This window comes from Paramormyrops kingsleyae, chromosome 15, assembly GCF_048594095.1.
Source record: "Paramormyrops kingsleyae isolate MSU_618 chromosome 15, PKINGS_0.4, whole genome shotgun sequence".
Lineage (NCBI taxonomy): Eukaryota > Metazoa > Chordata > Actinopteri > Osteoglossiformes > Mormyridae > Paramormyrops > Paramormyrops kingsleyae.
The window spans coordinates 1380546-1394921 of record NC_132811.1 but is presented as its reverse complement, the minus strand read 5'-3'; the positions used below and the strand labels follow the sequence as shown (position 1 = coordinate 1394921).

The 14376-nt window shown below is 45.6% G+C and overlaps 1 protein-coding gene across 1 annotated transcript in view; it reads right to left on the bottom strand.

Moving 5' to 3' along the window:
* ano8b (anoctamin 8b) overlaps positions 1-14376 on the bottom strand; it is a 38477-nt gene continuing 24101 nt past the window's right edge. The window contains exons 4-17 of the mRNA XM_072699837.1: positions 13725-13863; positions 12615-12711; positions 11389-11505; positions 10894-11021; positions 10638-10799; positions 10201-10353; positions 9258-9384; positions 8075-8130; positions 7871-7945; positions 4541-5284; positions 3980-4171; positions 3526-3657; positions 2958-3068; positions 1-2339 (exon numbers count right to left, since the gene is read on the bottom strand). Of these exons, the coding sequence (XP_072555938.1) occupies positions 1635-2339; positions 2958-3068; positions 3526-3657; positions 3980-4171; positions 4541-5284; positions 7871-7945; positions 8075-8130; positions 9258-9384; positions 10201-10353; positions 10638-10799; positions 10894-11021; positions 11389-11505; positions 12615-12711; positions 13725-13863 (2938 nt within the window). The 3' untranslated portion in view covers positions 1-1634. The remainder of the gene's footprint in view (positions 2340-2957; positions 3069-3525; positions 3658-3979; positions 4172-4540; positions 5285-7870; positions 7946-8074; positions 8131-9257; positions 9385-10200; positions 10354-10637; positions 10800-10893; positions 11022-11388; positions 11506-12614; positions 12712-13724; positions 13864-14376) is intronic.

Genomic DNA, 14376 nt, shown 5'->3' with positions numbered 1-14376 from the left:
TCTAGTGCAAATGTTTCTTTTTTATTGTTCTGTTTGTCTATTTTCAGCTGTGCATGAAAATGAAATGTCTCTGCTCTCTGGCCTTCTTCATAAGTCACAGATTAAAAAAAGAATACAACTGAGAAATGATAATAAGAGAAATGACCCAGGTATGTATAGAGACCTTCCTAATCTGCATGTCTAACACTTGCTCTCTATGAGGCAGGCTGGATGTTTGCTTTAAGTGACCATCCAAGAGGGGAATATGAACACAGAAATAAAGGCATATTCTGAGGGGTCGTGACTGACAGTCATTGGGACTCTATTTGGTTAGTGGTGAACTATTACAGAGACAATCAGTAATTGTGGCACTAAGATTAGTTCATTAATGACCAGGCTATCCAGAGAAACATGAGCACATCAAGGGCCCGATGTCCTTAGCGCGACACCTCAGGGTCTTAGCGTCTCTCCGGTTTGTCACAGTAATTCTCTTGTCTGAATTGAATATCGATGTGCTATTGGGATGTATCACATCAATCAGACCGACATGTCCAGAAAAATCCTTCTCACATGCAAAACAAGCTTCTCATGCTTGTTGAAGTCAAATGAAATTTCGGAACCAACAGGAAACTGAAATTTGTGGTCAAATAGTGTCATAATTAGGCTTCAGTCCAGCTTTGTACGAAATGACGAATTTGACATCAGTTATACCACAGCTAGTTATTACTGGCTGATTCCGTAGGCTAGCCTGCTAGCCACGATACAAGACAATTCCAAGGCTATGTCCGAATAACTGCCAATTTCCATGACAACTGTATCAATAACCATTTCTAATTAAGTAAATATTTGTAGTTTAACCCAAACTATCTTCTCTATATACAGTCCAGTCAGTAAAGAATTACGGCTGGAGAGAATGGTACCCTGTACAGCACAATATCCGAATATCCGAGAAAACAAACCATACTTTTAATATTGCTGTTGGATATGAGGAGACATATAAAACAATGTGGGTAGTTCAGTTATAAAATTTGTCAAAAATAACTAAAAGAAAAGTGGATGAGGTATGAATTTGTTTGCAAAACTTAAAAAAAAAAAAGAACTGAACCACTGAATAACAACCTATGAGCAAATTTAACAGCTTGGCGGAATAAAAAAAGTATCGAGGCCTTGGAGTGGTCACAGTTAGTATTTATGCTGATTCATCATCATGGTAGAAATTTCTGATGTCCATCTGAGCAGGTTCAGGAAGTTCTCTGTATGGTTTGGGAGATGCCAGATCTGTAGCTCAAACCAGATTTCTGTCCAATCAGGTTGTGAATCTCAGTGGCAATCCACTGATAGGTGCTTACAATTTTTAGACTACAGAATAAATAAGAGACAGTGCAGTTCTCTTTTTGAAAACAAAAAGGCTAAAAAAGGATAAGAAACGCAGGTCATGCATTCCTGTATGTATTGCAGAACGGGGACTGGCGTGTGGCGGAACAGGAAACGAGTCTCTTTTCATCCTCTCTGATATCCAATCTGTGTTCAAGCACAAACGGACCCATGAGTCTGTTAGAAAGTGAAGCCATCTTCCAGACGTCATGGTGCACAGGAACGAGACTTGGCATTCTTCCTTGGTCATAGCCTTTGATTTGATTGTTTGCTTTTGAGGGTCAGATCTTGGGCCCCGGAGGCTCGGGGTCTGCTGCGTGTCCATTCTCGCCCCCTTCGCTGCCGGGGGAGGGTATTTCCTCAGGCACTCCGTTCAGGTCTGACCTGGTAGGCTGCTTGTCCTGGGGCTGGGCGGCATCTCCAGGCTTGGCCTGCTGAGTCCCGTTTACACAGCTGCCCCCTTCAGACTTACCAAAGTTGAACAGTTTCCCAGGGTTGAAGGACTTACTGGGGGACTGCGACTTCTCCAGATTCGCCGCGGCGCCAGAGGAAGCCGCCGAGGCCGCCGCTGCCGCCGCGGCCGCCGCTTCCTTCTTGTTCTCGGGCGACTTCAGGAACTTGAAACTGAGGAACCCTGGGAGTTTGGGTTCACTGCCGGTAGGGGACTGTGGTGACCGGGCCGTTCCAGAAGAGAACTTGCTCTGCAGTGGGATGATCTGCTTGAGCTTCATGACGTTATTGTTGGCCAGCAGTGAGCTCGGCCTCTTGGGCTTGTCGCCCGCGCCCCCGCTGCCCCCGCTGGAACGCAGCTTGCCCCCATGGCTCTTGTCATGGTGATGGTCGCCCCCGCCGGCAGAGTCGGCCTTGCCCTCCTCACGTTCCCGCTCCCTGCGGGCCTGATACTCGGCCTGCCTCTGCCGCTCCTCCTCCTCGCGCTTTCTCCGCTGCTGCTGCTGGTAGTGCTGTTGGGCCTGCCGTTCATGTTTCTGTGGACAGAATGCAAACTCAGCATCTAGCTGGACGATCTGAAGGTCGCACGGCAGAGTCAGCAGAGTCACACCCTCCGCCTCACAGATATCAAACAGAGACAGAGCCTCAGAGGCCGGCCGGGACCCCTCTCAACATCTAGCTGGACGATCTGAAGGTCACACGGCAGAGTCAGCAGAGTCACACCCTCCGCCTCACAGATATCAAACAGAGACAGAGCCTCAGAGGCCGGCCGGGACCCCTCTCAACATCAGCCTTCTTCACAATAATAACAGACCCAGCTGTGTTATCGTGGATCTCATAGGCATAAGCTGGAGGACGATAAGCAAAGGTAAATTATGATCTTTCCACAAGGAGACCAGACACAGCTGATTAAACATTCAATATTTGAACTCTCTTCGATGTTGTCTGACGTGTTAAATGTACTGCACTAAAACTAGGAACTATAATACTATCTACATTACAAACAACTCTCCAAAACACACACTGTATTCTTTCGCTTCAGGATTCCCTATATTTCATAGATTTCATTGTGCCTTATCAATAATCTAAGAGGTTTTTGATTACAGTCAACCAGGAAAAAAAAATTTTGTCCTACAGACAAAAGTCACGATTACCTTGAAGGCTTCCCTGCGCTGGTACTCGAGTTTGGCCATCTCATCTGCCACCCAGCTGGGAATATCGGGGATGGCCACGTGGATGACATACTTCAGGAGAATGGCAAAGTGCTGAGGACAGGCAGCAATGCTTATGTGAGTCTGAGAGAAATTTCTAAACAGGACACACATGCCAGTATTTCGATTTTTGTAATGAAGCTTGCATATTTAAGGGACCATTCATGTACATGTTGTAATATTAATAATTTTAAGTACAAATGACAAGAGAGTGAAGCTTGTTCATTTATTTATAAGATGCTTTCATCCAAAGTGATGCAGAGGGTCAGCCTGTTCCTGGAGCCATTGGGGTTAATGACTCAACTCAGGCGCCCAACGGAGAAATTACTTCAAACTGGTAACTTTCCCGCTTACGAGCACAAAGTGCCCATTTCCACACCATACTTGAAAGACACATCTTAGAATATGCGCTGGAATAATTCTACCATTGTCCAGGAATTTGAACAATCATGATGAGAAAGTCTGGCCAACAATGCAGGATGAGTGGAACCTGCGACTAAATGCTCGGTACCTCCAAGATGACGACGGATATGATGGCCATCTCAGGACTGAGCCAGGGGAAGAGGCGCTGCAGCTGGCCGCACTGGCCTATCAGGTAGCAGTTAACAATGATGGCAATCAAGCCCATAACCTCCATAACCGTCTGGAAAGAAAAGCAAAACATCAATGTGTTTACAAGAAGCACAACAGGCACAGCAGAAACCGAAATCAGTAAAAAAAAAAACAAGCTATCAGTCCCTGCTACAGTATGTACATCCTTCTAAACACCTCCAGTACAGCGTTGCAGGCCTGGATGCCAGTCCGTCACAAACGCACCCACATTATGTGCAACTCAAAGAGCCCAGTTCTCCCAACTGTGTATTTGGACGGTGGGTAGAAGTGAAGGAAATTCATTTACTGAAGCATGTAGCTAAGAATATGGCACATGCTTGAATATCTAGGCTGCAGTATGAATTCACACTAACCTGCCACTGGCCGATAGCCTCCACTCTCTGGCCGAACGGCCTCTGCAGGCTGGTGCACAGCTTGAAGGCATCACTGCGGATCTCGATGATGTTGTTGATGAGGGCACACATGGCCGCTAACGGGAAGGCGGAGGAAAAGAGCACCACGTAACCAAACTGGATGAACATTTCTTGGTAGTCCTGGAAGGTGTCCTAAATGAGGGAAACACGACAGAAACGACGGTGGATTAAACCGCGGCTCCTCGCACCAAAGCGCGGCTCCGTGCATTAAACCGCGGCTCCGTGCACCAAAGCGCGGCTCCATGCATTAAACCGCGGCTCCGTGCACCAAAGCGCGGCTCCGTGCATTAAACCGCGGCTCTGTGCACCAAAGCGCGGCTCCGCACATTAAACTGCAGCACTGTAATGCAACACATTTAACAACAGAATCAAAAGCTCTTATATCATTACCATAACTACATTGTCTACTGAGTAGAAATAAATAAATGTGTCTGATAACGAAGACACAACGAGATGTGAGCGCCTAACAGGGTTCAGAGAAAACAGCAGAAAGACAGTCACCTCATACGACTGCATGCAGCTTTCTATTTCAGCCTGAGTGAGTGTCGTGGGTTCGTTCTCTTCGGGGGGGTCGATCCAGGAGTCCCTCTTGGTCTTGCTGTCCTCCCGCTCAAGACTGCGGCCCCTCCGCCGGTGCCGGACAGAGACGGGGCACTCTGGACCCACAGCAAGCGGGCCAGTTAAGGCCTCTCCGGAAATGTCTTTCACCTCGGGGATTCCGTTGTCATCGTCATCGTCACACATCTCAAAGATGGAGGCTGGATCCATGCCTTTCTCCACCATGGTGGGGCTTCCTTCCTCCAGGAAGGCGTCCTCCAGCGGCGCGACTATAGAGCCAGGCTTGCGCTCTACCTTCTCGATGAAGCTGACCTTTCGCAGTTTTAGTCCACAGTCAATCAGGCTCTCCTCCTCATTCTCCTCCTCATTGTGCCTTAAGCTCTCCTCCTCCTCCTCTTCCTCTGGTACCCCACAACCCCCGTTAAGACACTTCTTCTCTCTCCGCTCTGTCCGTCCGATCCCAGGCCTTGTGCCCCTCAGGCCCGGGCCCGGCATGGCCTCCTCGCTGGGAGAGACTTGTGCTTTTCCTGCAGCCAGGCGTCCGTATTTCAGCAGCGCAGACAGCAGGAGGTTCCACACAGTCCTAAATGTCAGCTCACCTAACTTGTGACGCTCATATAGATAAGGCTGAAGGACTTCCTTTGCGTTCTGCAGGAACTGACGGATGATGAGCAGGGTAGCGAGCATCTGGAAGGGAAATCACACAATAAATCACTCAAGGCTTCTTTACACCTGCAACAGCTTCTCAGCTCAATATGATGACAGCGTTTTAGATCCAAATACAGGCGCTTGCTCAGTCATTAACCCCCTGGGGCCTGAGGCCTTTTTTCCACTTTCGAGGTAGTCTGACATGCCTTGACATTTTAAAATATTTCACCTATCTAAAAAACATTTATCCCAAAGTGATACATTTGCTTTTATTCAGCACAAACTCAGCACCAATAATCTGAGACCTCTTAGAATGTTATTATTCTATTTTTTGTTAAAATCAACTTTAAACATATACTTTTCAAAAACCTATTTTCAGACATGCTGAGAAATTGTAAAAAATCACATTATAGACATTTCTAGGTAAGACTTTTGAGCTCTGAAGCTTATAGACACAGGGGTTGGCTACACATAGGTGAAAGTGACATTCAGAAATTTTATATGGTTTGATTACTAAAGTGTTAGAACTTTGGAGTGACACTCTTTTTCTCAAAGTCAGTGGTCTTCACAATGAATATTGATGAGATAGGTGTCCTCACACCTGTAGTAGTTTGCATACTGTCAATGGCCCATCAGTCTGGAATGTCACTGCACCCCACACCCATCACTTTGGAAAAGCAGTTTGAAACGCAAGAAAAGTAGCAACAATAAAATCCCTTTCACAGTTTATTGATAGATGGAATGAAAAATGAAAAACTGTGACTATATAAATATAGAAAGCGATAAATATGATGCAGTGACTATTATTGACGCTCTGGGGACGAGGGCATCATCGACCGCGTATCTTTCTCGTGTATTTCAGTTTATATCTCGCTGAAATCATTATGTAGAATCATGAAAAAAACACTGACTAAATCCGTTATCTGTCTTCTTTTCAAAACTTCCATTGTCAGAAGTATTAAAGTTTTTAAAATTAGGTTAAATAGGCAAAAAAGCAAATCGTGTCACCTTTCTTTGTTTTACTTGCGTCGGGAGCGTGTAGGACCGCTCTCAGCGGAAGATCGCTATTCACGTTCTAAATACGCTGCGTTTGAATCGGCGACCACGTGATTGCAGGCACACAGGCTTAGCCCACTGAGCTATGAACACAGGTATGAGCTTCGCTGCTGAAAGTGGCAACACTGGCGCAAAACTTCAGCGGCAGAGACGTATCCGTGTGCTATATTGTAGCCGATCAGTGTAAACACTACCCAGACATGTGCTCTTGTTTATTTCGGTCACAATGGGCGTATTCACATATTTCTTCACCCAATACTAACTGTCGGATTATCATGTTATTATCATGCGAATAGCGCGATTTGCAAGTGGGTGGGTGATCAGAGCCGCTTCGAGACGCAGACGCTTAAGTCAGTCACTCTTGTTCTTTCTATTCGTATCACGAAGCTGTAAAAATATATTTAGTTTCTACCTATATATATTTGAAAAGTAGACCGTCCAAAGTTTCTGAGGGTATTTTTAAAATGTGTATATGACAAAAACTCGCGGAGTTATTTAAACGGTCTCGCGAGAATTCTGTCAGATCCCGCCGGCGGGATCGCCGGTCCCAGGGGGTTAAAGAACGAACATTTCTTGCTCCTTGAAAAAACCCTTGTTTTAGCCAGTGCAACTTCTGGTGAAGGTTGGCATTTGTACAAGCAGCTGAAAGCAGGACAATTATTTAAACATGAAAATATAATCTGGGATATAAACCTAGAAATCAATCTAAAGAAACTTACTTCCATAACAAGGATTGCAGCAAACACTCACAACCTATTATCCATTCAGGAGAAATCAAGGGATGGATCACCTCTCGGAGGCACAGAGCTGACATATCACAGCTGACAAGCTGTATATCAGAGTGCACAGTCGTTGGAAATTATTTTCAAAGAACAGAACGTTTTGAAGCCACAATGTAAAAAGCCCTGTTCACTGTTAATGAACTGAAGGCATCCGTAAGAGAATCTATGGAAAATTACTTCAGATGATGGCACAAGACCACTACATATTCAAGAAGGTAAGTCAGACTTCTGGAATGCACTATAGGAAAGCAAAAACGTACACATAACATATACCTACCCCTACCCCTAATATACCTACCCCTACCCCTAATATACCTACCCCTACCCATAATATACCTACCCCTACCCGTAATATACCTACCCCTACCCTCCGTCTCTGAATGTTTGTAACTGCTTTCATTATAGAAGCCAGGGAACATGAGCAGTATCAAACGGAAGAGAGCTGATGGACAGACATGCGGAGAGCAGGAATTTAATGACTGATGACATTATGCATGGGTGCGCGTAGGGGCCCGGTCAGGCTCGGCCTAATGGGTGTACTTTGGATCTCTAAGTGGCCTGGACCATTTGAGGGACCAGCAGCAGCTTTGGGTGCCAGAGAGGCGGATGGATGGACAGAGAGGAGGGGGAGAAAATGAAGACAAGTGAAGGCAAATGAAGCAGCGAAACAGCGGAGGTCAGAGGGGTTTAGGGCAGCGAGTGCCGTGGCGCTCAGAGGCTCCCGACCCCCCGACCCCCCGACCCCCCGACCTCCCGGCCCAGCAGGACGAACCACAGGTCCGCTCACCTCTTTCAGACGCTCCATGTCTTTGAGGTAGAATCCAATGTAGAAAAGGCTGAGATAAGAATTTACAAACTGAAACTGCATGAGAACAATCACAATGTTAGACATTCTCACTCTGGAGTTTGGAGCAACATGAATTATGTACCTGCATGATGTATATCATGATGCATTTCTAGTCATAACATATTTAATCATTTTGCAACTTACAAGAACCATTTTAATGATGAGATGTTTCTCATAGGCACTCTGGAGTCTGTAGTTTTCTGGGGAAAAAAAACATACAAGAGTCAAAATATAATATATCTTCCATCCATCCATTCATCCATCCATCCATCCATCCTCAATAACCACTTCTCCGCTGGTGAACCTGAGCCCTGTCCAGGAGGCACTGGCCGGGGGGCCGGGGGGCCGGGGGACTGTCCTTCATAGGGCATGCACACGCTTTACATAGAGCAGTTGTTTTTGGACAATGGCCGAAATGATGAGAAGAGGAACACACCACACGCCAGATCCAGAGGGGGGAGCTGAATACAGGGGGCTACGGGCCAAACCATTAAGCACCACGGTATGTGGCGCGCACTGTGAAAGCTGCAGATCAACGAGTAGAGCATTGTACTAACAATATAAAGGTAGTGGGTTAAAAAAGATTAACCTTTTCTGTAAATTCTTTTGGACAAAAGCACAAGTTAATTGTAACGTAAATGAAGCATAGATTCATTTTTGTTCACTGCTTCAATGTATGAAATAGACAACCGTCCCAAAGAGCCCAATAGTATCGCAGCAAATACTGAGCCTGCCCAGCAGTACAGAAGCCAAGGCCTGACGTCTGACGTGATTTCACATCACTCACCCATGTCATTCAGCCAGCAGGCGATCTTCCAGGACTCTGACGTCATTTCACATCACTCACCCATGTCATTCAGCCAGCAGGCGATCTTCCAGGACTCTGACGTCATTTCACATCACTCACCCATGTCATTCAGCCAGCAGGCGATCTTCCAGGACTCTGACGTCATTTCACATCACTCACCCATGTCATTCAGCCAGCAGGCGATCTTCCAGGACTCTGACGTCATTTCACATCACTCACCCATGTCATTCAGCCAGCAGGCGATCTTCCATGACTCTGGCGTCATTTCACATCAGTCACCCATGTCATTCAGCCAGCAGGCGATCTTCCATGACTCTGGCGTGATTTCACATCAGTCACCCATGTCATTCAGCCAGCAGGCGATCTTCCATGACTCTGACGTCATTTCACATCACTCACCCATGTCATTCAGCCAGCAGGCGATCTTCCAGGACTCTGACGTCATTTCACATCACTCACCCATGTCATTCAGCCAGCAGGCGATCTTCCAGGACTCTGACGTCATTTCACATCACTCACCCATGTCATTCAGCCAGCAGGCGATCTTCCTGTACACCTCGTCACACGCCGTCACAGTGATGGCCAGCATGATCTTGGGCACAAACCTGGCCACACGGGGCAATTCCTTGATCCCCATGACAAACTCCTATAAACCAAGAAGCAACAGTAAGGCCTACTTAGGCTGCACACAGACACCACATAAATCTTATATCTTAAGGTTTCCTTTTATTATCATCCTTGCTTACAGACGATAGCTTCATATGGGGCCCCTTAAGTGTCATGGTAGAAAAAAATATTCTCTTAGTAATTCATGCTCTTCAATTACTACTTCGTGTGGTTGAGTTAGTACTTCGTGCTCCCCAGTTAGTAATTTGTTTCCTTGAATTAATTACCAGTTCAAGAGTAACTCAATTAGTAACTCAAGAGCACGAATGACTAACTTGAAAGCACAAATTACTACAAGATAATATTGTTTTTACCAGAACACCTAATGGACTCTGAAGCTTCACATATGGATAGAGACAGAACCAAAACACATGTATCATGATTTGCACTTTGCATACTGTACTGTTGTACATTTTTATAGTATTAATAGTGTAATACCATTACTGTATCACTTTACCAAAGACATTTCCTGTTTCAGAAAGCAGGATTTCTTGCTTAGCAGGATAACTTGTGGGACTTATGGTAGTCTGGGCTAAATGTTGGTGAACTAAGATAAAGGCCATTTAAACTGGGGTATCTTCCACCTTCAAAGTTATCCAGCTCAGCAAGAAATCCTGCCTTTCAAGATCAGTTCCTGGTATCGATAAGTGGCTTTCCGACTTGCTGTCCTGAAGCACAGCTAACTTGGGTGTGATGTCATTCCCAGCTGTGATTTCTGCGGTAAATGGGGCGCTTTATATGCCCCAGTGCGTGTGGGGGGGTGGAGACAGTGCTAGATGAGGGGCTGTCAGCAGACCTGCAGCTCGAAGCAGATGAGCATAGCCAGGAAGACGAAGCAAAGGCAGAGGATGCAGACGGGCAGGCTGACGAGGCAGCGGAAGGCCCTCCGCTTCCAGGGTGGGTAGTACGTCTCTTCACAGCCCGTCACTGGACTGCACCGCTTCACACCCTGAGAGAAACACACAGCTCCACAGTGTAGACGCTTCCTAAAGGGCTCTGTACCCCATTCAAGGCAGAAATACTAAAGATTAACTATTTGTCTGAATATGTACAAGAACTATTTCCATGACGTTTCACTTTCATTTGCGGAAATTCTTAAAACATTCACACTCTTCAGTCATTTAACAGCCACTCACTCAACCACGTATGCTGACTTTCGACCTCTATCCTGACGTACACTTTCGGTTCCATTTTAGTCCTCTAGGGGGCATATGTTCAGCTGGGCGCACTCACCCTAAACTGAGGCCGGGGCTCCTCTATCGACTCAGAAGGCGTGTCCAGCGTCCCCCACTTGTATGCTAGCTCCGCCCCACGCCGCTTCCACCTCTCCAGGAAGAGGGTGGCCCACACCACGTTGAAAAGAGCGAACACCACGCAGCAGATGTCCCGGCTCGTCTGGAAAACGCACAGCGTGGCCTGTTTCACCGCCAGCTCCCAAAATGTAACAGTAAAACAGAAGATGCATCACAGCAGCCCCCCCCGCCCCCACCTGGTCCGACTCGGTGAGCATCCATAAGACAAAGCCAATCACTGCAGGATACAGCATGGAGGTGGTGTAGAATCCCAGCCAGGCGAAGTACATGGCGATCTTGACACCGAAGTAATCACAGATATCATCTGGTAGAGGCAGAGAGGAAGACGCTATTCAACATGCTAATAAAATACTCATTAGTGATACATCATTATATGCAAAACAATACACCACACAGTACTAAGCAGTAAAAACTTTAAACCTTTTCACCAATTACATTCCTTTGGGTCTATATCGTGTTTTCCTTTGTTATGGATACATGTTCAGTACAGACAACAGTGATTAGCTCCATAAACGGCTGTTCATTTTGCTGAACGGCAGGAGGTGATACACGCATATCTGGTGTGGAGTCAAACACAGCAGTTTGTGCTGGTAGGACTTTTAATGATGCGGGAAATAAGCAGAATCTGCATGTGACTCATAAGACCGTTGACAGCCCTGAGGATAACTGACCCAAGGGCTGTTTCTCACAGACAGCCTGAACCCAGGACTTCATCAGCTGACTGAGGATCCTTTGTTCGTGGAGAGGGAAGACCTGTTGGACCACTCCTCTGGCACTCAGCTCCGGGACTGGAAGATGCACACACATGCACACACAGACACACACGCACACACACACACATACAGCCACAGGTCAAAGAGTCTTCTGTGAGGTTGTCGTTGAAATCAGTAGTAGCACTTGCTATTACTTGATAACACATGATTTTACTTGTAGGTTTACGCCTCAGAGATGCACACGTGCCAGTGAGCAGCCTCACAACATTTCACATGCAGTGATCTCTCCTACTATGCCGTGCCTTTTCAGAAGCCTAACCCTATCCCCACTGAATGAATCTTACTGGTGTACATACTATACTGGTAAAATGTTAAATTTGTAAATTTATGATATGGTGATGGAAATGATTTCAGTTTTCTTTTATCCTAAATTTCCAAATAAACGGACTTCACTTTTAAGTAATTTCACTACACTGGTTGGAGTAGATCTTGCCTGCTTTGCCGATATGTTCTAGGCACTAACTCCTACAGCACAATATTCACAATTGATTACAACATTTTCAAGATGTTTTTTTCATTTACTGTTTAGATGTTTCAAATAAAATATTTCCATCTTAAGATTGTTACGTTAGTAGGATTTAAGCATTTAGGAGTTAATAGATTTAGAGGTTCCTGTAACCTCAGTGTCACTCTGCATGCTGTAGTTTGCTGGAATGTCCCTGCAATGTAACAGTAGTGCTAGTCTGTTTATGAAATTATCCCCCAGGAAGTGACATCATACACTGTGGGAAAACAACAGCACAGAGATCAGTAAGTATTAGTTATGAGTTTCATCAACTTTGTACTGTTTCATGGATTAGTCTTTCTCACTCCGCCATATTCCACCCTGTTAGGGAGAATTATACAACTTCATTATATAATACCAACATTTCAAGAGATTCTTGAAAAATCTGATATCAAAATGAACTTTTTACACTTTTCATGATTTGTGACTCCTGGTGGAGGAATGGCTACCCTGAGCTCTCCATTCTACCCTGATAACATCATTCAATTTTTTTTCTTTAAAAATGTAACCAACCTTTTACCAGTGTATTATGACACATTCGACAGGGGCAGGAAAAATATACTGCATATTCGGAATGACCCACACACACATTGTGTCGGAAGGGAAGGGAAGGGCTTACTGATTGGCTGTCCTTCAAGAAAATGGATGTTATGAAGAACCTCTCCCTGTTTCGCTCTCAAGTTGTCCAGCCAGTATTTAATGATGCTTTGACGCTCCTACAGGAAGGCAAGGTGACCAACATGGACAGAAATGTTACAGCGATATCCCGGCTTTGCACTGAGATCCGGACATCGAAGAGTGTGCAGCCGGAACGGCACAAATGTGACGTAGCACAGACTGAACAAAGCCCTACAACTGTTCCTTTGGAATTTGGCACCATTCTTACATGCATGATCCATCTCATCAGACTTCATTACGGCTGCCTGGCACTGAATGTGCCGCAGATCATTATAACACCGACAGAACATTTTAACCGGGAAACCTGGAATCGAGGAGTCAACACATGTGCCTGCATTAGCAGGGATTGAGGAAAAAGTCAGTCACATTCCTCCATAATCACAAGCCTACTTCCTATTAATCCCTCAACAATGGCCTTAATGAGGCCTTAATGTCGATGTCTTGCTGGTGGGCTATGCTATCATAGTTGTGAAGTTTTTTTTTGTTTCAATATTACAGGAAAAGACTTTTTGGAGAAATATTTCTATATATGACATTGATAACTGGAAACACTCTGAGTGGCCAATTCATTATGTACCGCTGCACAGCAGGAGGGAGGACTGGAGCGTCACACGGCTGGAGACTCTGTGTATTTTCAGCTCCCGTTCTGCACAGCCCTGTTGTGCTGACCTGTTCTTTCTGGACCTGTGGCCTTCCTGTTACCTGTAACGAGTCTGACATTCTGCCCTGACCTCCCTCCTTAATGAGGTGTCTTCAGCCACAGATCTCTTGCTGACTCCTGCTTTCTATTGTTTATTGCACCGTTGCCGGTAAACTGCAGACAGTGTGGTGCCGGAAACTCCCAAGAGGACGGCTGCTTCTACGACTATGAACCCTCCATGTCTCAACCCAATTAATCATGCCACGTTTAAAATAATTTAGATAATACGTTCTAGCTGTTGTAATGCTGTTCTAATGCAGGAAGTTAGGGTCACGGTTAGGGTTTGTTGCCGCCTATTGGCTGCGTGACATTTTGGGTGAAATGCAGTGGATTATGTTCCGGAAAGCTGACCTGTGATGTGAAGAAGCACAGCTCACTCTCGATGTTCTCGTAGATGTAGTCTTCCTCGCAGGAGAAGGTGCGAGTGCCGCTGCCAAACTCGGGCTTCACTGCTTTGTGCAAACCCATTTCCTCCGCGCCACGCAGCAAGCTGCAAGGAGGAGCATTGGCAGGTGAAGGGAGCAGACAGGAGCAGCCTCAGGTCGCCACGCTCACTGCTGCCGTCCACAGTGGGTCCCAATATGCATCTATGTTCGGCAACCTGGGGCCTGTACTACGAAGCGGGGTTACTGGCTTATCGGGGTAACTTGTCGGATTTAAGGTACCACAGTTTAAATGGACTTCATATTTGTTCACTTACATTTTGCCCTGACTACCTTAAATCCGACAAGTTACCCCGATAAGCCAGTAACCCCGCTTCGTAGTACAGGCCACAGGACAGAGAACAGCGGCTTGTCATTCCGCTGAGGTATTTGTCAGTTTCAACATTTTTTCTGAAAAAACTCTGGCACCCAATTTTTATTGTTATTATTATTAGTACTTGTATTAATAATAATAATAATAATAATAATAATAATACTACATTTAAAAAGACATTCATCTATGTGTCGCTATTGACAAACACAGCTAGCCAGAATGTTTAGATGGTAAGTGTTCTTTAGGT